The following is a 22,570-nucleotide window of genomic DNA, read 5'->3' on the forward strand; positions in this document are numbered from 1 at the left end:
GATGTATGGAGCAATGCAGCTAAAGAGATGGTGACAAGAACATGGTCAGCACTTATCTCTTCGTCTTATCTCACTGACTACTTACCTTGTCACAGTCTTATTTGAAAAGCATTCTTTATCACTGTCATTCTTCTGTTGATTATTAACTCTATGCTCTAGAAACGTTAACATTATTCCACAGACTAACCACTTTCATGGCTTCCTATCATTTCAACATTCAATTAGCCAATAAATTTAGACAAGAATACGGGGTTAATTGCATCCTGGCTTTCCAACCCAAGTAATATCAGGAAAAATGCCTGATTATTTTTTCTGCAAAACATTTCAGACCTGAAGGCATTGAAATATTATAAGCAATCAACATATGTAAATGAGACTAACTATGGACATATGATACTTCACTGTGATTTAAATGCTATGCTTGGGTTTACAGAATTAATGCTTTTTCTAAAGATAGAGAAATACGACCTTAGTAAAAAAGCCCATAAATGTACTCAACTACAAAGAAAAAGAAACTTGAATTACTGCTGGAATAACCTGAAGATTAGAGTTAAATGCAAGCCTACAGTGCCTTACTCTCTTTGAACAAATTTGTTATTGAACACGAAAGAAAGAAGTACAGACTTGTTATCAGGTGTCAGATGTGATTAGTTTGTATAGGTTTAACTGCACAAGACATTTCAACAGCTCTCCAGATTTTAAATTATTAAGTAAGGAGTCCTAAATACTAATACTCTGTAGTAGCTGTGAGGCCAAGAAAAGATCAATTTTGTCTTTAATTGAAAGAAGTGGGACAATAAACATACTTGCAGGAGCTCTTCACTCTGTCTCATGTTCAGAAGAAAACAAACAATATTTTAATCAAATAATAAACAAAATACGTATAAATTACTGTATTTTTGTTGTTTTCCCTCTGTTAAAAACATCTTGACAATCAAGCAAATAGAGTTAAACAGATTAAACTCCATGTTGTACTGCACCACAAAAGCCTACATGTGTAAGGTGTAACATTTAAACAGCATTTCACAGCTCTACCAATTGCACCTCCCTAACAATAAAACATATGCAGTGTTTTCTGAGATGCTGATTCTAAACACCTCCTTCTGAGCCAATGCTGTACGTATGTAGCAAACCTGATCAACAAGAAACTGTTTTAGAAAAAATATTGCTATGAGAAGACTGACCACTGCAACATGAAGTTAACCCACTGAGGAAGGACCCAGCTGCTCATCAACACATCCACTCCTTGTACAACTCCAAAGAAGTGAAGTACAGTAAAGGGAACACCACGCAATCCTGTTGTGAAGTTCAAAAGGTTTTGGACTTTTTAGGAAGTTTGGTTTCCATGGCAGAACTCTTCAACAGTTCATTCCATTTGAAACTGTCCTACAACGGTGACCATGGTAACGCAGTAACGCAGAAACTGACTGCAGGTAACATGAGACCTAAACACTTCAGCCCTCATTTTAAGAACAGTCTAGCATCTACAAATTAGAAAGCTTCAGCATATGCAAATCCAGCTCTGTTCTCAGCTATGAGGAAAATAATTTAAGGCATTCTACATCTAAAAGGCCCTCACGTAGCACTGGCATGATGAAACTCTAATACCTTCACAGTTTATATTTGCAACAGCTATTAATCATTTTTCTGGCATGTGTTGGGAGGCTGCAGCAGAAATCTCCTTTTGCCATTCTTTCAGGGAAATGAACTACAAAACCCACTCCAATGTGAGATGACTATGCATCAAATCTGACAACACTTTGAGGGGGGCAGAAATATCTGAGGGCTTCAAAACCGAACGGACATTTCAAAGTTTAAAGCAGACCATCCACAAGATGAGAAAGAAAGCTGAATTCATAGAAAACTACTGCACCAGAATAGCAAAACCTTGGGCATGCAAATGACAATATACGATATGCAGAGTGAAAATACATCAACTTAAGAGTTGTCAAGTTATTCTTAAAGTAAATGAACAAATCCCAAAATTTAGTTCTAAACAGGTTTTCAGGATGCACTAATCAATGCCAGATATGACTGCAGCTCTGCAGCAGAGGCAGACAGCAGAAGGTGCTGATCCTGAGAATGCAAGACCTTGAATAGATGCTGAAGAAAAAAAACCAAACAAACTGACTGAGTTAACACCAAGATGTTCATTAGGCAGAGGGAGAACCTGAAAAGCTTGGGATAAGTAAGACTCTTACTCATGGCAGAATTTGCTGCATCAGTCTGAAAGACTCAGATTTTCTTTCCATTAACACGTGAAATGCATGACTATGCTCTTGGTATGGAGCCTTGCAATGCAAAACACAAACAAATAAAGCAATTATATCAGCCAACCAGGGCAAAACAACTTGTCATCATGCAAATAAAATGCTTGCATAAATCCCTGCACTTACTAATAAATTATAGGCACATAAATAACGTGGTTACTATTTTAGCAACGCTGCAGGCCTGCAGGTCAGACTGTTATTCAGCATGCCATTCCACCTTGTGCAAAGAGCAACTATGCAGTGGGATTGCAGAAATTCTCTGTAATTGGTGACACACACACCACATTGTGATACAGTTCCAAAAATTTGCAAGGGTGCTATGTACTGAGGCGTACAGCTCCCACTCGAATACATGGATCCCTATAACTTGACTGGCTAGCGTATATTTTGGGCAGACACATAAAACCTATGCAGTCAGAGCAAGTCTGATCATCATTCTCCACACACACACACAAAAAAGCAGCTTTTACAGAAAAGCTGCAGATATTAATCTTTCAGACTCAGATTTAAGGAGGAAAACACACACACTGTCAAATTGCTAGAAGGAGAATATAATTGTACTGGCTTTTCTTTCTGATTTATCCCTCATCTTTATACATTCTTCATTTCACACCTGTCAGGGTCCTCATTACCTTACTTATCTGCCTCTGTAGTATGCAAAAAACAGTGAAGACTACAGCCAGGCTACTGCCATGCAATTGTTTAGGCCAGGAAAACAGAGAAACATAACCCAACCTACTCCAGGAACACTTAAATAGGCTGCTACAGCAGAAGACATTATGGCAGAGCCTTTGACCTGCAACCTCTGACTGACATCTGCCCAAGCAGCAGCTGTCAGTTACCTCACAAAACAAGATCTCTGCAACTTGTTACTCCTATGCAAGCAGCACTTCTGGTATGGGTTTACATGAGAGAAGGCAAGTAACTTCACCATCCCAGAAGCAATACTCTTCTTTGTACAAGAAAAGGACTTTCTCTACTTCAGTGTATTTCTAAAAATGCACGGGGAAAGCATTTTTTGTTTCTTACTCAACCATTAGGCAAAGAAGTGCAATGTAAAGTAGCCCACCTCAGCTTTGCCCCTCTCTATGTCGGGAAGCCACAGCAATTCACACTATGTCCATAACCTAGCAAGATACCCAGCCCATGATGTGTAAAATGCTAGACCACTTTAGAGGAGGCTGGGGAGGAGACAGTTGATTTAAGGCCACAGAAAATGTTTCTGACAGAAGTGAAATTAACCCAAATCTTTTGAAGCCTAGGACAGCATGCTAACAAACGGGCTACACTCCCTCTATTATTTCAGAAGTTCTGTTCTAAGCCAAAAGAACAATGTTTGTGGTTTCCCTATTTGAATTTTAGCACAGGATGGTCTGAATAGCTAGAAAAGAATCTTTGTTTGCTGACACACAGAAGAGTGAAGCCTCAAGTAACTTTTATCTTTTTAAAAACGGTCCTCTCATTCCCACAACCCTTTTTTAAATTCAGAATTGAAATAAACGTTTCAGCCAAATACAATCCTGATTCTAGTTAATCTTGCTTCTGGGCTAATGAAGACAGACCAAAACAAGGTTCTAAACTGCTAGCAAGATACTAGATGAATAATGTTTAGTGAAGTTAGTCTGTCGTTTTTAAGAGTAGCTAGCATTTGCCAAGTCAAATCAGATTAGGTTTTTTTCCTTATTTTAGCTATCGATCTGCCCCAAGAGATGCTATTAGATAGCATGCCTTCAGTCAGTACCCACTACAGAGTTGCCTTCAATCCCACACATGATATTAGTGAATAGCAAACAGAAATTACACCCTACTGCCACATCTGAATATAGGCCTGCAGATTTTTGACACTTATGCTACCATCTACTGGCTTATGTTAAAATAAACTCTTGAGCTTTCCCTTCAACCCATTCACCTTAATAAATAAATAAACAAACAAACAAATCACAGTGTTTAACAAAGACTAATTATTTTTCTGTAGTACAATGTTGGTTTGAAATCTTGTAATGTGATCCTGTATTTCCACTCATCTTCTGTCTTAGGTACAAAAATAACTAATATGTTCAAATATTCAAAACATTTCTTAAACTCATCTAGTCACATACTTACATTCGGCTAGTTTCAATGTTTTCAGAGTGAGGTTCTCCTGGTGATCTGCAAATACAAACGAAGTCTTAAGTACCATTTGTTATTTTAAGTCGTTACAATATGAAGAGTTATAAGAAGTGCATAGTCATTAACAACAGTAATTACATTATTTAGAAGCATCAGCATTTTTGCACTCACGCATTTAACTTGCTTGACAAAACTCTAGAAAATTTAACATAAATCCTAGAACAAAATCAAGCCAAAGGACAGCACGGTGGGGGTTGGACTAGATGATTTCTAGAGGTCCCTCCCAACCCCTACAATTCTGTGGTTCTGTGATTTTTTCCCCCACAGCTTATGCTGCAGCAGCTACCAGAGGACAGTTCTGTTGGCAATACTTTCTTATTCAGGTTGCGTGATGCAGCAGTTCCGGGCTAACACTTTGTAACCATTTCTGTAACCAAAGGGTATATTCAAAGTTTATCAGTGATCAACAGCTGAACTTTAAGATGCAGTAGCTCAGAAGCAGGTTTCAACATTCTCTAAACAAATTTCTTGTCTTTCATTAATCAGATTTATGTACGTAACTCCACGGAATATGAGAGTTACAGCCAGTTTCCTATTTCTTCATTCCAGTCAAGAGGTCAGCCAGCAATCCTGAGAATTCTATGTTATTGTCTGGCATTTGTACCTACCCCTTTAATTTAATACAGAGTCATTTAAGGGGTACAGCTCCATATTCACTTGAGACAGATAAATTACAGCTGCCTGACTTCTTCTTACTCCCATCCTGTTCTTTAACTTCCTGGATCAGCGCTAGCATAATTTATTTTTATTCTTCTGGGCTCCCCTCAATCCAGTGAGACTTCTGAGCCAGAAGGCAAGGCAGTACAAGTACAGTTTTGATCTCAGCCACCTTACCCTGCTTTTCAATAGTCTTATGAACTGTACCCAGCTTTCACTGTGGTACATTTTGGTACAGTTGACTGGAACTGTTGAACTGGATGTATTACGTAGGAATAGAAATACAGCACAACCATTACAGTTACACTCCATAGCTTCCATGAACAAAAATGTCTTTCATGACAGAGTTTTCTCAAAACAGAAATGAGCTAATATCCGTAAATAGAACTCATTTTGTAGGTTTCACCCAAGTCTCCTAGCAGACTTTGGTTAGCACAGCTCATGTTCTCAGTATTTTCTATTAAAACCTCAGTTCCTTTACTGACACACCAGATCTTACCAACTTTCTAGAATTTATAAACTGTACTATATTAACAGATGCAGTGCCTAGAAAGCATTTCTGGCACACAGTTCTTAATTCCTAAGCTAACTGGATACTACGCAGCAACAGACGATGCAGAACACAGGAAGTAATTTGTTTATATTTCAGTAAGTTACAAAATTCAACTGACAGTAGGGACAGAACTCTGAACTTACTATCCAACTAAGTTTACGCTCACACTTAAAACACACAAATCATCCAGCTAAAAAAGAATTTAGAGAAACAAACCAGTCTCAAAATTTGATCTTTTTATTCCCTCCAAATGATCCTTACCTTACTTATTCAAACTCAGGACAGACAAAAAGAGTTGCTGCAGAAAAATAATGCTCATGTGCAAAACTAATCGAAGTTCAATTTCCTCTTTGACTCTCCAAACCGAGTCCCCAGACACTTAACAGAGAAGAGCAAATCTCTTCCTAATTGTTCACCTAAATATAAAAGTGCTTGAAGCCACCCAGTTTGAGGAGTGAAGGTGAGAAGTGTCTATATTCACATTGGCTAGCTCCTCTACTAACATTCATGACTTCAGTCACTGAGAGCACAGAGCCCATTTGGAAGTTTGAGGCAGCTGTTTTCTCTGTTTTACTCATATGCAATGTAACCCAATGAAGCTATGGATAATAGCAAAGCTTTAAGGTGTTATGAAAACACACGCGAAACAGTGGTGTCAAAGAAGTCAAGAATATTAGTCACTTTGATTGTTAAAAACACAGCAATATGAAAAATTACAGAAAAGAACAGTAGATTAGCATCTAAACCTAATGTTGTAAAGAAAAAACTAGATGGCAGTCTGCAGCACAGACAAGTAAACAATGTTATCAGTATATCCAGTGTCTTTTCCTACCCTTATAACTTATGTATAATATATGAGAAGACAAAGTTCCAGGAAAGTGCAGGGGGGAAAAAGGACTGAGTTGAAAAAAGTTCAGTCCTCTGAGTAAGCAGCTCAACAAGAAAAGGGTTCAAATTCCTTCAGATTATCTTTTGCAGTAACATGAGCAGATCTACCATAAAAGTGACTTGCAGAAATTTTAATCCACTCAATAAATGGATTTTAACAGGTTTCAAATAACAATGTAAGCAACAAGTATGATGAGCTTTCAATACTCATTAAAGTAACATCAAAGACCAATCTAATTACAGCAATTGTATTTATTTGTTGACAAGCTGTTTACTCTATAGTAACTGTTTACAAACAGGAAACCTTGTTATTATTCTAGGCAGACAATAATACTGAAAACAACTACATGTGACAAATCTGAAACAACTTCTGTTCAAAGAAAAACCTCAGAGCAAACGCTCTTACAAATTTCAGCTTTGAATAAGATTGTAGAAACTGATCAAGACACCAACTGATCTGAATACTGCAGTATGAGCTAGCAAATTCAGATGGTGGCTCACTTCCAACAACACAGGGAGCAACTTCTCCATTCTGCAAGCCCCTCCTTTTACCTCCACTGTAACTCCCTAGGAGAGAAAAGTAAACGTATGCAAGTCTACAAATTTTTATCATCAATAAACCTGGACAAAAAATTAATAGAGCAATCTGCTTAAATAAGTACATTAAACAATTTATACAGAAATTAGTATCATAGTAAAGCCAGAGATATTTAAGTGATGGCTTTGCTCTTAGGAGCACCACAATGGAGCACCACAGCGCTTGTGATTTAAAAAGCAGGCAGGGACAAGCTGTGTGAGCTTTTAAATCACTCTAAGCAAAAGTGCAAGTCAAAACTGACTTAAATAAACAATATACCTTAGTACAGTTTATAGAATTCAAGTCATACAAATCGAAGTCTTAAAATAAACATTATTTTAACAATTACCTGGAGAAGCAACACAGTATTATGTTTTGATCTTACCTTTTACAAGCTGTGGCCATTCGGTGACATCAGGGTGATCACAATTTTGAGTCACTGATTAAAAACTGAGTTGTCACACCAGTCCTGTGTCACGTTGGGCTAAGCATGAGCTTAACAACTCTAAATGAGTGAAAATAATTTAGTTAAAAGTCCTTATAAACTATTTTCAGCCAGCCCACTGAACAAAAACACAGATGCTAAGAATTAGTTTGTCTGCCAAAAAAAAAAGAAAGGCTTCATAAAATCTTGTTCAAATCTTTTAGATAGCAGTATGCGACTGCCTGAATACTTCACTACAGTACTCACAAATGGTGAAAATGAACATTCATCAACTTATTTTTAAGCTCTAAAAAGAAAAGAAAAACAACTACAAAAACACCCCACATCTCTTGAACCAGTGGAAAGCATCTGATCTAAAGACAAAAAGCACTTAAAGATTTGTATGTATATGAATGTGAATCATAGGTTCTAACTACAATAACATTTGATAAATTGCTCCTCTTCTACACCTGAATTAATACCAGCTCTTTATGGGGGTTCTGTGTTTGAAAGGGAAGAACAAGTAACTAATACTCTGCTATATGCTTTTCTCCAGAAATGAAGCTAGTTAAAGCTAAGTTTTAAAGGAACAAGTTTTGCCACTGGTGGTCCATCTTTTACGTTATTTGCTCCATTTACGTTGTATGGACTCTCTTCTCTCCTCTACATTTTCAAGAGTGTATTTTACCTGTCAATTCTTTCCTGTGATCTGGCTCCACTGGTTTAAACTGAAGGCTTGGTCCTTTACTTTGTCACTCAGGTGGCAGCCAATGATCATCCAGCAATACTCGGGCCCAGAGTGCTCTGGGACCATTCCAGCTGATTAATTCCATGGCTGAAAAGGAACCAATTCTTCCCTTACCTATTTATCTACTCTATAGTTAAACGATAAAATATTTCCAGTTGTAAGCCTCAACACTCAGTATCACCCCATTCTCTCTCCCACTCAAGCACTATCACTCAACAGATTGCAAAGTGGCCTCTGATGGAGTCAGATCAAACAGCACGATTTACTTTCTGCAGATACAAAGTTTCTAATTAAACTGAAACATTATTACTGTATTTAGTAAAAAAAAAAGGTATTTTTTCCTCTAAACAGCCAACATCAATACAGAACTCTGTCCAGGATCTGAAAACAAGTTTTATTTCTGTGTCTCTAACAGGTGAATATCCACACGTTTAGATTTTAATGCAGCAAAGTGCACAAAGGCTATGGAGGCATCCAGACTAGCACAGCTCTCAACATCTGCAGTCATCGTGATCCAGTGCGAATAATAACAGCACGCCCTATAGCATATTTCAGCAAACAAAGCTTTTGTGCTTCAGCCCAATGTGTCACAAGCCTTTCAGTAAGGACTTCAGCTTGATGAGCAACTGAGAACTCACTGATAATCCACATCAGTCGACTCAGATGAAATGGCTGAACAGGTCCTACAATTTTCTCAAGTTTGTCTGAAAAGCTGCTGACTTCTGCTATTCTGTTACAATTTGCAACTCTGCTAGAGTCTGCATCTCTAAAATGGAGTGAAGTTTATATAATTTTTGAAATAATGCTTTTAAATCAGGTGCATTTCTTGATATAAGAAGTGTCATTTTTATTATGAAGTCAGTAACACTAGAGACTTCACAAATGCAGCTGATTTAAGTGAAAAAAAGCAACTGAAAATTTCCAAAATAAAACAAGTCCTCTGGTAAAACATAGGTACAGGTGTACACTGTCAAAGCTAGAGCCAATAACTGAATCAATGCCAGGAGCACAGCAATTGTGAAGGAATACATGAAGCACTGGTGTTGGTTTCAAAATCATCAGATTTTGGACTGCTAAAGAATGTACTTTGAGGTGATAGCTTCACAGTCATGGCCAAGGCAAGCCAGCATCCAGGTCTGACAGAGATCCATGTGTTAGACAAACTTAGCACCAAACACAGAATTTACAGCCCCCACACTAAGCAAAACCGTGTCCAAAACCAGCAGGAACCTCACTAAGTTGTTGTTAGCTGATCTAAGTTTTGTAATGAAATCTAGATCTACAAATTAAACTTATGGATTAGGACACTGAATCTTGGAGCTGCAGTCCTTTTTAATCCGTTACATTATACCTTAAGACTGAATTTACTGTACTGAGATCTAAAAATCTCATGCTCCACTTCGACAGCAGCAAGAAACCTCAACAAATCACATTCCCTCTTATGTCCTTCTCATCCCAGCTTCCCTAGGAATAGTTGCTGCCAGTCTCATGGGACTGGATATGACTGGTCAGAATTCTCTAGTACAGATAACAATTCATCTAAAACTTTATTTCTTCTTCCATCTGCAGAGCACTGCCTGTGGCAGCAAGAGATCAGAATGTTAAAACATGGGGTGGGTGTGAAGGAGACCTCCAAAGATGTCTGATGTAAAACACTGTGTTTGAACGTGGGACACTTTGACTGCTGGACTCATACAAGGCAGAAAAATTGCTAAAAGAGACAAAGGAATCAGGAGAGGGAAGACTAAAAGAATGAGAAAAAAAAAGGACTGTATAAAAGAAAACTGGACTACAACAGGTATTCATTCATCTGTCGTAGGTATTCCTTTACGAAAATCTCTGGATGCAAATTACCCTTCAGGAGGTACTGTTCTAAAACAGCTCCAGAGCAAATATTTATTCTTAAAGCAAAATTACTCAAAAATTATTTCTCCGGTGTATGTCATGACTAACACTGCTTCCAGTTTAGTCTTTCACAAAGAGATAGGGCAGCTGAAGGTAACAAGCAAAGTTCATGTCTGTGGAATATATCCCAGAAACCTGAGATGGCAGCTGGAGGCTCTTTGGGACTGGGCATGCTCCAATACAGATGCATCTATATCAGGCTAGCAACTATTTACAAGAGGTGGATTGAACCAGGACAGCAACAACCCGTATTATAATCACCAATACAATGGGCAAGAACGGTACTCTCAAACCATGTATATGACACAGAGTAGCCATCATCAAGAGAAAATAGGGTAAGTAATATTTATACAGCATTTGGAGACAATATCCATTTCTAAAAGGTGAAAAAGGTGCAGCTTGTCTGAAAAGAACACTATCAAATGAAAGGGAGGAAGGAAGGAAATAAATAATAAACCAGTGAAAGCAAGCAGTCAGAAACCACCTTCAGATGCTTCAGAAGTAGCTACAAAGCAACTCAGTTGCACAGCCTGATTAAATCTTCTCTTCAAGTACTTCCTTGAACCTTAAACTCTAGAATCACAAACATGAGCCAAGATGAGGCTCCCAGCTTCAACAATCAGAATCCAAAGCTACACCATAGAGAACACAAGTACATATTAATCAGCAAATAAATCCAAAACAACTTCCAGCTACAAATCAGTGTAAATTGAAGTCTTCACCTGTACAATTTTCTAAACCTACTGTTTTTTCCTACGTAATTTGTCTTACAGGTGTCTATTTGCACATCTGGGGGCTGACACTCAGCATCTAGGTCTAGGAAAGCCTTTGAACTGAGGAACACCTGTGATTTACAGCTAAAAGGACTGATGCTCTCAGAAGTGGCATTTTTAAGCATCTGCTTTCAGTTTCCCTCTGAATAAGCTTTAAGACCATCTTTTTAGAAGATATTAATTAAAAAAGGATAATTTACAAGTACAGAAAAGTGCTACAACGTTCCTTAGCTTCCAGCACAGGAATTTTACTTGTTTTAATTTAAAATAACTATCTCTCTCAGCAAACTACCTCTCAAGATAGTTTTTATATGTTTGCTGAATAATCTCTCTGAATCCCTCAAGAATGAATACCCTTCTCCAAAGTGATACATTCCCAGAGTGACTTTGAGTAGCATGATGAAATGAACAGTCATCATCCACACAGTGAAGGGTACCCTTTTAACTACCATTGCTAGCTTAACACTCCTTCAAAAAGAAAACTGCAACCAATAGAAAAGCTGTTCATTTATCATGATACCCAGGACTCCATGACCCCCAGAGGTTCCTTCCAACCCCTACAATCCTGTGATCCTGTCTTAAGACTGATTCATTAGATGTCCTGAAAGAAATTGCAGAATATCCTCCATATTCCTAAATTCAGTTTTAACTGTACCTTGCAGAGAAATATCAGATGCACTCAAGACTTCTAGTCTCTCAGTAAGGTTGGAAACATCATTTCCTTTTATTGCTTGATTGCTTCTACCAACACAGAAAGCATGGAAAGACACTCCCTGTATTACAACTAAAACAGATACAATTCACAAACAGTTCCTGGGAAGGTACTCATCTACACACAGTATTTTAGACACGTTCAAAACCTGAACCTAATTCTCCAATTACTCAATATTCTTCCAAAGCATTCCCAAAGTAACAGAAAAGAGCTGCCAAGTAAGCATGAAAACAGGAGAAAGTGCCTTGTGAAGAGGTAACGAAAAGAGTTAAAAGTTGATCAGGATAATTGATGAGGATACAGGAAGAAACTAAGTCCTTTCTTAACAGAGAATGAACACATACAAAAAAGATCCTCCAACTGAAAGAAAACACACATACCAAAGAAATATGACTAGAAACTAGGTTGAAAAACTCAGTAGAAACACAAGCATGCAGGTTAGCAAGTAATAAAACTATTTGGAAAGGGGATCTGAATTTTCAGTTAAGGTTGGTACTATTCAGGAATCTACACTTCAATGAAAACAGAAATTATTGAGTTTAATAAAGGTAGAATTTGGTGTACTCAGTAAACCTCCAAATGCAGGAATCATATACAGATTTATATAAAAGCTTCACCTTATGGTATCTGTATACAGATACTTGCTATGCTTTGCCAAAAATACTCACAAATAATGCAGTAATAGAAAGTAGCTACTGTTTGCTACCATTTTTCTTTCTAAAGCTAAAGGCTTCTTGCTTTCTTTGTTTCTCTCTCATTTTCTACAACTGCCTCCATGACTCTGGACATTGCAATTAGCTTTAGCTACTAAATTTTCCACTTAGACTATAGTTAATTTTTCCTACACTCCCAGCCTTGTTCCATCTCTGAAAAAAACATTTGTTTCTAACTCAGCTACGTCTGCTACTTCAGGCTCCCTCCAAAATTATACACTTTTGAATGGAAAGGTCCTCCTACATCAGAAAGTGAAATACAATCACCTATTTAAATTTGTTTTGCTAGCTCTCCATTTACTGGGTAGGTATCAAATTATCTTCCAAACAGCTAAGTTTTACAGTTTCACTCCAGCTTAACCGTTTAAGCTTTTATTCCACGTCTTTTTTTTGCTCATGCTTGATTATTTTGCTTTCCTTTTCCACCCACCCATCACAAGGAGCCTCTCATGTAAAGCACCTCTCTGTTCACCAAGTTCTCCAGTGACACCAGCATGTTTGTTTATATATAGGCCATATTAAAACCAAACAATCATGCACTCCTGCAGCATAACACGCAGATTTTCTGATGCTCTGCCAGTAATCACTACTTGAAAGTTGTGGTGTGTTAGAGGGGGATTCTTATCCATCAACTTACAATGTGTCTAACATTACAAAGGCTACAAGCACATATACAGCAGCAAACAGTTAAACATTCAGAAGAAAGCAGGCAGCAGAGATAACAGCAAAGAAGAAATAACAGCTTAGGTCTGAAAGAGAGCTGTCACACACACAAAACTGCTATTGAAACTGGAGAGTGAGAAGCAGGTGGGTGCCCCACTGGTGCTGTGGGTGCAAAGTGAATGCACACTACCTGGTCCTGGAGTACAGGACCAATCCACAGAACGATCATAATCTTGATGTTCCTGAGAGTGTGCAACTTTTTATATACCTTTTTTTTAATTATTTTTTTAAGACTTACAGTTTTTTAATTACCACACACCACAGTTAAAGTGTCAGTTTAGAATTAATCATTTTTAACCCCCATGAAGGAGCTTAACAGAAAAAGAGATGGCCAACAGTCCTTCCACAAGGCTGAAATCTCAGAACTTAAATTTTGTTATTATTTTTTAATGTTAGGTATCTTCAAAAGAAGAATCTAGACATAAATACTCAGGCATAAAACTTGTATCAGCAGTTACTAAATTCTTCCTGGGTATTTAAGGTGTTAAAAAAAAAAAACAAAAAAAAGTATCACATAGCTTAGATGTAGTTGTGGAAATAACCCTATATGATTTTGTGTTAACATAGATTTGAAAATCTAGAAAAATATATATGAACTCTATTATCAATTTTTTTCCGAATGTAGAAATTCAGCAAGTTGAAAGAAAAAATCACTATGCATCAAGAACACTATAGAACTCAAGCCACTATAGGGTGGCACAGATTTTCTCTAACACTACAGATCTCCACCAGACTGCCGCAGCACAAAGTTAAAAAATGGGAACTAGAGTAACTGCAAGCTAAAAGTTTAATTTTGTTATAATGGTCATGCACAATTTTAAGCTAGCTGGACACTTAAGAGCCTAGACAAAGAGAGACACAATATGCCACAGGTTGATAATAGTGAAGGTTAAGTCTCTGAGTTTCCAAACATCACAATTTGTAAATTTTGCTTACGCTGATATTTGATTAACTTTTCTAGTAGCTCTGAGACTATTCTGCAAGTTATACTTCAAAAGCGTACAAGTCTGGCTATAAATGTTACAGCAGCATGGAAAAAGCTTTCAGCAACAGCTCCAAGTCTTATCCAACCCACAGAGAAATAAGACGGACCATAGTGGCATAATGCTGAGCTTGTATAACAGATTAAAAGGAAATTCATCAATGTTGCATCATCAGTATTTATTTTCTCCAAGAAGATCAAGTAACTCACCTATCCAAAGAAACTACGCCTAAAAGTAACAGACATTAAAGTTGAATAAATAGGGGAAAAATGAACATGCATGTCTTCTTGAATTTTCAACTTCTATTATCAATTTCTTTGTTTAAATCAGCAAAACATTATTATTACTATTAGTCATAATATATACACATAATAGAAGTGAAAAACAAACATACCATATCTTTCCAGAGCTGCAGAAACTTGTTCTTTCCAATTCTAAAAATGGACCTGTACAGTTCCTGTACCTATAAGCAAAACATTACATTTCAGTTTTTGCATTACGCTCCGTATCATCACAAAACTCACAGTTGCTTCTGAATGATATAAATGAGAACAGCAGTTTGATTAAGTCACAAGTTTACAATGAACTGAAACACAGGACTTTCAATACCAGCCACAGCAGAAAATACTTAGCGTGTCAGGGAAACGGCAAAAGCCCAACGTCCATACACAGTGTTCCCTATTCTTTCCTCTCTAGTGATGCAATACAGTTTTATAATTCCGTTCATCCACTTTATTATAAATATCCATTTCCTTCTTCTGGAAAATTCTGGCAAGGTTTCTCTCCTGCTCCACCCTACCCCAGCCCCCATCCATTTTTTTCGTTTTAGAAAGAAAATTTTAAAAAAGTACTTTTTTTTTTTTTTTAAGGACATTAGTATATACAATAAGAATAATAATAAAAAAGCTTTCAAAAGTCACAAACAGAACCACACCTTGGTCCTGGCTGCACAGAACTGCTGAAGTTTGGTAAGCATTTCTATAAAAAAGTTCATTTTTAGAAGAGCCATAATAAACAAGGAACTCATGCCTAACCATACCCCGAACATTTTTAACGATCAGCTAATGAGCACAGTACAGCCAGCGTGAGGGATGTAAGTTACACAGAAATAGTCATATAATTAAAGAAACCTAATGTTTACTTTTTGGAAACTTACTTATTTGGTTCAAAGTATATCTTTGGTATCACAAAGATTAATACTTAATTTGTTGGTTCTAAAGCTCTATTAAGAGCATATAAATCCAGTGGAGCCGATTCAGTCTGATTTCCACCTTAGGTCAGTGTTCCCATGGTGGAAGCCCTGATCCAGTTACCTTAAGAGTAAGGTTTTCAACTTTTGTCTTAATGATGTCAAATGACAGAGAACCCATCCAGAACCCAAGGCCCAAATGTGCTCTAGGGATAAGAGCAAACCTGGATAGGGAGCATCAGTGCCAGTTCAGCTCCACAGCACTACCAAATTGCATGCAACTTTCTGTATTTCCAGTGGAAAAAAATACCTACGCAGAGCAGTCTACCTGTTCAATGCAGCAAAACTCCTATCTCAATGCAAAAACATGGTAATTATGCAGATTTATATACAATCGGGATGAACAACAAACCTATACAATTGCGTCAATAAACTTTACTACCCCTCATAAGAATAAATTTATCCAAAGAGAGATAGTAACATGATTTTCCTGATGGAAGGAGGTATTACCAACAGCAGACACCACAAAGAATAATTCTTCACTCACATAGAAGCCACCAGGCAAACTCAGCTAAAAGTACTCCTACAAACACGAACAATATTTTCGCATCTCACACCGCAGGACTTCCAGCTTATATAGTAATGTATGCAAATTTGTTCACGTACACACACTTGTACATGCAGAGCAATGCTATCTATTCACAATTAACCCAACCATCCTCTAAGCTACAAAGCAAAAGCTTGCAGAGTGCACGGAGTGCAAGCAAAGTATAATGTGAAGAAGTACCACAAACACATTTATCAGAGATAAAGGAGAAAAGAGTGCTGCTTTTCTGCGCCCCTGATCTATACATTTTCCATCAGAAGACTTCAAGTTGCCCTGAAAACCAACAGAGATAGTAACCTATTGAATTAACCAAACAACTGTAGTGTAAAGAACTGCAAAAATAGTTAAGAAATAGGTAATGAAAAACATTTCATAACCCCTGTGCCTTACACGATGAAAAGTACAATGAAGTCATGCCTATCAGGAGCTTGACAGGTCTCTTCTTCCTTTTAAACAAACCACAAAAAACCCATATCACACAAGCTAGCTATCACAAGACAAAAGGTATTATTACCTAGTATTATTGGTTTTATCACACATTAAATACATAAGTTGAATAAGAACCATTTTCGTCCCCAAGAGACATTCTTAACATGTTATCCAAATAAAACAAGTATCCACAAACAGTTTCCTTTCAATAAGATATCCAGGTCAGAAGAATCATGCAAACAGACTGTTTAATCACCATCTTACAAAAAAAAAGGGCTCAACATTTTCAACCCAGAAATACTAGTACCTCAGTAAGAGGTAAGAACACTCATGTCCTCCCAATTTACAGCTTGTGTGGACAGTAATCATGTATTTTCATCATCCACAGCACACAACTTTGGCTACAGCAGTTGAAACAGGAACTTGAGTGCTGCTACAGTTGCCAGTGTACACCAGCGTACCTTGGACTTTCTAAACATAGAATAGGGTACTAAAGCCTAACACTGATCATCAAGACTTTGGACATTAGATTACACTATGAATCAGAAACTAAGTGTTATCTGAATATAGCTATGCAAATAAAGATGAAAGCATCCCACTGGAAATTCTGAAGTAGTGACAGACAGCATTATCTAGCTCTGTTGAAGTTTTTTTTATACCTTTTTCTTAAAAGGAAAATACGACACCATAGAAAATCAGAATGTTATAAGTACTGAAGTCATCAGCTCAAAGGCATGACTAACCCTAAAGCAAAAAGAAAAGAAAACAAAACAAAAAAACTTCGCCCACAAGTATGGAACCATTTCCTGAAGTATTTTGACTTACAGCCCATTTTGGAAGTTGAGCTCCTTTAAGAACCAGCTCACCACACTCCAACACCCCAAGTCTGCTGAGCCACAGCTGCTCCAGCCCAGGTCTCACAGAGCATACCAGAGCAGGAGAGCACAAGCACTGCCAGGGCCCAGCTGCCTGGACAAGCCTGGCATCTCTCAGCACCATGCAGCTTGGCACTGTGTTACAGATCTTTGTGCCTCTCAGGAGAGGAGAAGGTCTATTTTTCATTCCCATTGCTCGCTTCACCAATCTACTTGGCATAATGATCATCGAGGACATATCAAGGAGCCCCAAAAGGGAGTCCAAAGGGAAGAGAAGCAGAGCCATGTCAACGACAGAGGCACAAAGACCAAGCCTCGCCCTTACAACTCAAGCTCAGTTGAACAGCAGGAGCCTTGCCATGCTGCTCCCAAAACACCAGAATGAAGAAGAAACTATGTGGATTCATTTTGTTGCCACACCAGTACACAACAAGCCCCAAACCTCTACTGGCTCCATAATTTTTTCCATCTGTGATCCCACTGGCCACTGCAAGGTCCCCCGAGACCAAAACTTTCATCAGTCTGAAACAGGTTCTGGAACTAAAAGTTGATATGCTCGATTTTTTTATTTAGTTACTTAGGCCACATCCTGTGAAATCAGGTCACACAAGTATATTAAGTTTGACTTTTGACGTACTAATGAACAGTACACGAAAAAAAACCACCCTAGTAATTGCCATACCAAGCAGCCAACAGGTACGTCAGCTCAAATATGTACCAAATGTCACAACTGGAATCTACCTTCAGTCCAGTCCCACTGTTGGCATAATACACAAGGCAAATAGGACTCAAAACTACTTGAACGCACAGCTGTTTGTATGGATGCAAGCAGTGATGCTTTTTGATGAAGTCTTAGAAATCCACATAACGTGAATATCTTTTCAGACCACCACACTGCAGAAAAGTTCAAGTCTCGGTGACAACGTGCTCTGAGTTTCATGTTAACACATACATACCTGTCCTAAGGAAATCTAAGTTGCTCCAAAAGAAGCAGGCCACCCCTCTTACCTAAGACAGAGGATTGGGGGTCCAAAGGGAAACCACCCATTTAGATCCACAACTGCAGCTTCTCCTAATTCTTCACCACCCAGCAGAACATGGGTACAAAACACCACGCGAGGCGGTAACAGAATGAATCCTGGTAAAGACTGATCTCCACCCCCTTCCTCCATTCAGCAGTTACTAATACAGGGAAGCAGGTTCAACCTATTAAAAGTAAAGAGTAGTTAATGCTTCCTTGAAAAGATTCATTCATAACAAGACTATGCAAGATGATAATGCTTAATTTAGAATGTAATTTTTCAATCAACAAGTTATTTTGTCAAAAAGCTCTGCCACAGTGAGGTGAAACTATTAAAAAATAGCTACCTGAAGTCCAGCTTCTTCACATGTTAACACTGCCAGGCAGGAATCCTGGGTTTAAACATTATTTAAGTTACCTTTTTTCTTTTAATGTTTCTACTGTGAGGCTACTTTCCTGAAGAATGCCCCACCACTCCGTGTAGTTTCTGACCTGTTGCTTCATTACAAAACATACCCTTTTACACTGCATTTGCTGACTTTTGGCTAACCAACTAGATACATTATGCACATTACTGTTCATAAGAGCCAGCAGCCTCCAAACTCTCATTCACGGCCTATATGTTGCTGTATGAGGCTGCCAGGTGTTAGCTGTATATACAGGAAGTCAGTGCAGTAAATGTTAGTTAAGGTCAAAGTATTTGAGATGACAAGAACAAAAGTCACTTCAAGCATGCGATTTGCTCATTGCTGTTGTCTCTGGGAAATAAATATTTAAGCAATACTTACAGTGCTCTCTTGGGGGAGGGGAGTTGGTCAGGCAAAGTAAGAGATTAATTCAACTAAACAACAGATTTTAAATTATTTGGTAAAGACCCTGACAGTGAACTCTTGCCCCTCTCATGCTACGTACAAATCATAATTCAATTACTAACAGCTATCCTTTAAATACTGGTTCTCTATGAAACTCATGGCTCAAATATACAGATACTAAAGAAAAAGTAAACAAACAAACAAAAAATATTTACCAAAATAGACAGAAACATAAAACATACCTCTGTTTAAAAACAAGTACTGATCCATTAACTGAAGCTGAGTGAAGACCTGGCTTAACATGACCAGAAAGGAAAGTCAATGCTCGCAATGAGCCTACGTACTCCAGGAATCCCCTCCCTTTGTTTCTCTGTTTCATTTTAAGAATTTTTACCTTCCAGTGGTAGAAGGGGGAGGGGAAAAATCAATTTTCTCCTTTTAAAAAATGAATACTCTTTGGACATTCCCTAAGTAAACTGAAACTGAAAGTAATAAAGGAAAAAAAAAAAACCAACAACAAAAAAACCAAACATTCCTGCACAGCAAAAAGTAAAACGTCAAGTGTTTAGAAAAATATAACACTTAATTTGTTCTTTTAAGTGTCATATCATGTATCACACTAATTACTGTTTATACAAGACGGTATATGCTTAAACGTGTTCACACTTAAACATGTTTATGATCATTAAAACTCGACTCGAAAAGATTTCTCCTCTCCCATTCCCAGCCCTCCCCCCCTTATATATTTATTCAAAGAGAATTCATGAGAAATCTAACGAACAACACATCCACAAAGCACACATTTACAGTGAAACACACATGGTTTTATACACCAGAGGAACACGTGTCGCTTCATATTTCTGTAGCATGTTGTCTCTTACAAAAAAAACAAAAACAAAAACAAACATCAATTAAAATGAAGGGAATCTGTCTATCTTCCCACATTAAACAGGTACAGACTAAAGATGCTCTAACAGACTGACAGGCATCAAATATCCCTGCCTACATATATTTAATGCACAGTTTTATCTTGTATCCACAGATCATCATTCACATGTCTTTAAGCAGGAGCAGTGATTTAAAAAAGACTGGAATTGTCTGTTACGTGATAAATGATCAAAAATCACACATCAGTTTTGAGGAGGAGGTGGATTAAGATCTAGGCTTTGAAACTCACTGCTTGAAAAAAATAAACGAAGACAGACAGCTCTGATCATTCGAGGTTTTGTTTTAAATAGATGCACACAATCGTACCTCTAAAAACAAACGAAACAAAGCAAGCAACAAATCAAATCATTTGTTTTGCCATCTAGGTTGATGTTTTTATTTCCAAATACTTGGGAGACACTGAATACTGCAGTGAGGAGAAATATTAAACAGCTCTGGTAAACAGAAAAAGAACTTGTTAATTCCCGTAGGAAAGATACCACATTAAACAGCTAACACAGAGTGGAATGGGATGTTCACAAGAGACAAAAGCATCCGTAAAACTGCACTATAATTATTTCAATTAAAGTTATTTTTCATCCAGTGAGCCTAAATAGTTGTATGCTTCTTCTTCCAGTATTATGTCTGAATTGACAACAGTACAACTGACAACTATTGTAGAGTATCTGACAACTATTACAGAGACAGTCACAAGCACTGTAAACCACATCTGTTTCTAAAGGCAAATATAGAACGAGGAAAGTTATTGAAAGTTATTGGTAATGCACATTTTGTATTTTCAATTCAGCCCAATCATTAAACACGGAGTTTCACAGTACTCTCAGACAGAAAAAAAAAAAACGTCCCTCTAACTGTTTCCAAGATCAAAGTACACAGAGTGCTTAGAGCCACAACATGCAAATACTCTACCACCACTCAAATAAAAAAAAGTTTTGAGCAATGCAAAGCCCACTTTCCAACAGTTTTCTTTCTCACCAAGAGGTACCTGTCACCACCTCAGCCCTCTCCCACCTGGGGGAGGTGCCTATCAGTTGTCACACCCACACTGCAGCTTCACCCCTAGCCAGGAATCTCCAAGCAGATGCTACCTGTATGAATCTCTCAAGAATTTTAACTTTTAGACTTTCAAAGCAGTGGAAACAAAGCTGTATTAGATACACTGACAATACAATCAGGCAGCTTGTACTTCCTTGGGCAATCAGAACTACACTCAAGTACAGTTTCATGCTGGAGAACTTTCTGACATCTGTGCAGGGAGCACAGTAAAACGAATGTGCTGAGTGGGCCTCCACAGAACCTAAGGTTAGTACAGCATCCTGCTGAGGAAGCGAAGTTTCCATACGGAGGGACCATCATACAGAATCACAGAATCATAGAATCACAGGGGTTGGAAGGGACTACTAGAGACCATCGAGTCCAACTCCCCTGCCAAAGCAGCTCCCTACACCAGGTCACACAGGTAGGTGTCCAGGTGTCTCAGAAGCGATGCATGACACAAGCTTTGTCCCAAAAGCCCCATCCCAAAGTAAAAAGTATTTTCATTAACTAAAGTGTGTGTGTGTGGGGGGGGGGGGGGGGGCTGGGAAAGCAGGAGGAGTCTATAGGTTACAGATTCTTGTCACTTAAGGGAGAGTTGTGACATGGTCATTCACGAGTTCCTGCTGGGGAACAAAGCATGGCCCACATCACCTCGGACACCCGAGCCGCAAACCGACCGCGAATCCCCGCGATCCTCACAGTCCCTTTAAAAGAAGGCACCGCAGACGCTCAACACCTGAGACCCACGTCCGGCAGCCAACAACGACAGCTCCCACTCGGCAGCAACACTCAACTCCCCAGCGCAGCTCGGGGGAACACCAACGAGCGGATCGCACCACGCAGGCCCCGCGCTCGCTCCACGCCCGGACCGCCCCGGCCGCCCTCGCCGAGCCGGGGAACCGAGGCAGGGGAGGGCCGGGTTCACCCAAGGTCGCTCCGAGCCGCCCCCCCCTCACGCCGCGCACCACAGGGCCGGGAGCCCCGAGGCCACGCACCCTCCCGGCCGCCCCCCCCTCCCGGCCCCCGCGCAGCGCAGCGCGGCGCCTACCGACCTGCGCGCCGCGGCCTGCTGCTCCCGCTCGCCGCCGGGCTCATGCGTGGGCCGCACCGCGCTCGGGGCCGGGCCGCAGGTGAAGAGGAAGAGGAGCCGCCGTCGCTGCCGGAGGAGCCGTCGAGGCGGAGGAGAGGGGCCCGCGGCCTGGCGGGAGGGGAAGGGAGAGGCGAGCGGCCTGGCGGGGCGGCGCGCAGAGACGGGGGGGGGGGGGGCGGGCCGGGCCCGCGGGGCGCCTCCTCTCGCGGCCTCGCTCGCACTCAGCCCCGCGCCGCCATCTTGGGAGAACGCGGATGTCGGCGCGGCGCAGGCTCGGAGGCGGGAAGGCGGACGGAAGGATGAGGCGGCCGCGCCGCGCTACGCACCGTGCCGCTTCCCTCCTGACTCTTTCACTCGGGGTTCCCGGCGGAAGGGAGCCGGAGCGGCGCTTGCGCGCGTGAGGCGGAGGGCGCCATGTTGGAAGAGGGCAAAGCCTGGCAGGCGGGGGCGCGGAACCGAGTTTGCG

The 22,570-nt window shown here is 39.5% G+C and overlaps 1 protein-coding gene across 2 annotated transcripts in view; it reads right to left on the bottom strand.

The window, feature by feature from the left end:
- The window catches only part of UBE3A (ubiquitin protein ligase E3A), a 45,327-nt gene extending 23,111 nt beyond the window's left edge, over window positions 1-22,216 (bottom strand). The window contains exons 1-4 of one of the 2 annotated variants that reach the window (XM_065741195.1): window positions 22,067-22,216; window positions 14,490-14,558; window positions 7,500-7,619; window positions 4,374-4,418 (exon numbers count right to left, since the gene is read on the bottom strand). In XM_065741195.1, coding sequence (XP_065597267.1) covers window positions 4,374-4,418; window positions 7,500-7,519 — 65 coding nt within the window. In that variant the 5' untranslated portion in view covers window positions 7,520-7,619; window positions 14,490-14,558; window positions 22,067-22,216. Of the gene's footprint in view, window positions 1-4,373; window positions 4,419-7,499; window positions 7,620-8,226; window positions 8,374-14,489; window positions 14,559-22,066 lie in introns of those variants that run through there. The other variant, XM_065741196.1, reaches the window with a different exon arrangement.
- Between the last annotated feature and the right edge of the window lie 354 nt (window positions 22,217-22,570).

Source organism: Cyrtonyx montezumae, unplaced genomic scaffold (genome assembly GCF_038088225.1).
Source record: "Cyrtonyx montezumae isolate F1298 unplaced genomic scaffold, pur_monq_1.0 scaffold_3, whole genome shotgun sequence".
Taxonomy (NCBI): Eukaryota; Metazoa; Chordata; class Aves; order Galliformes; family Odontophoridae; genus Cyrtonyx; species Cyrtonyx montezumae.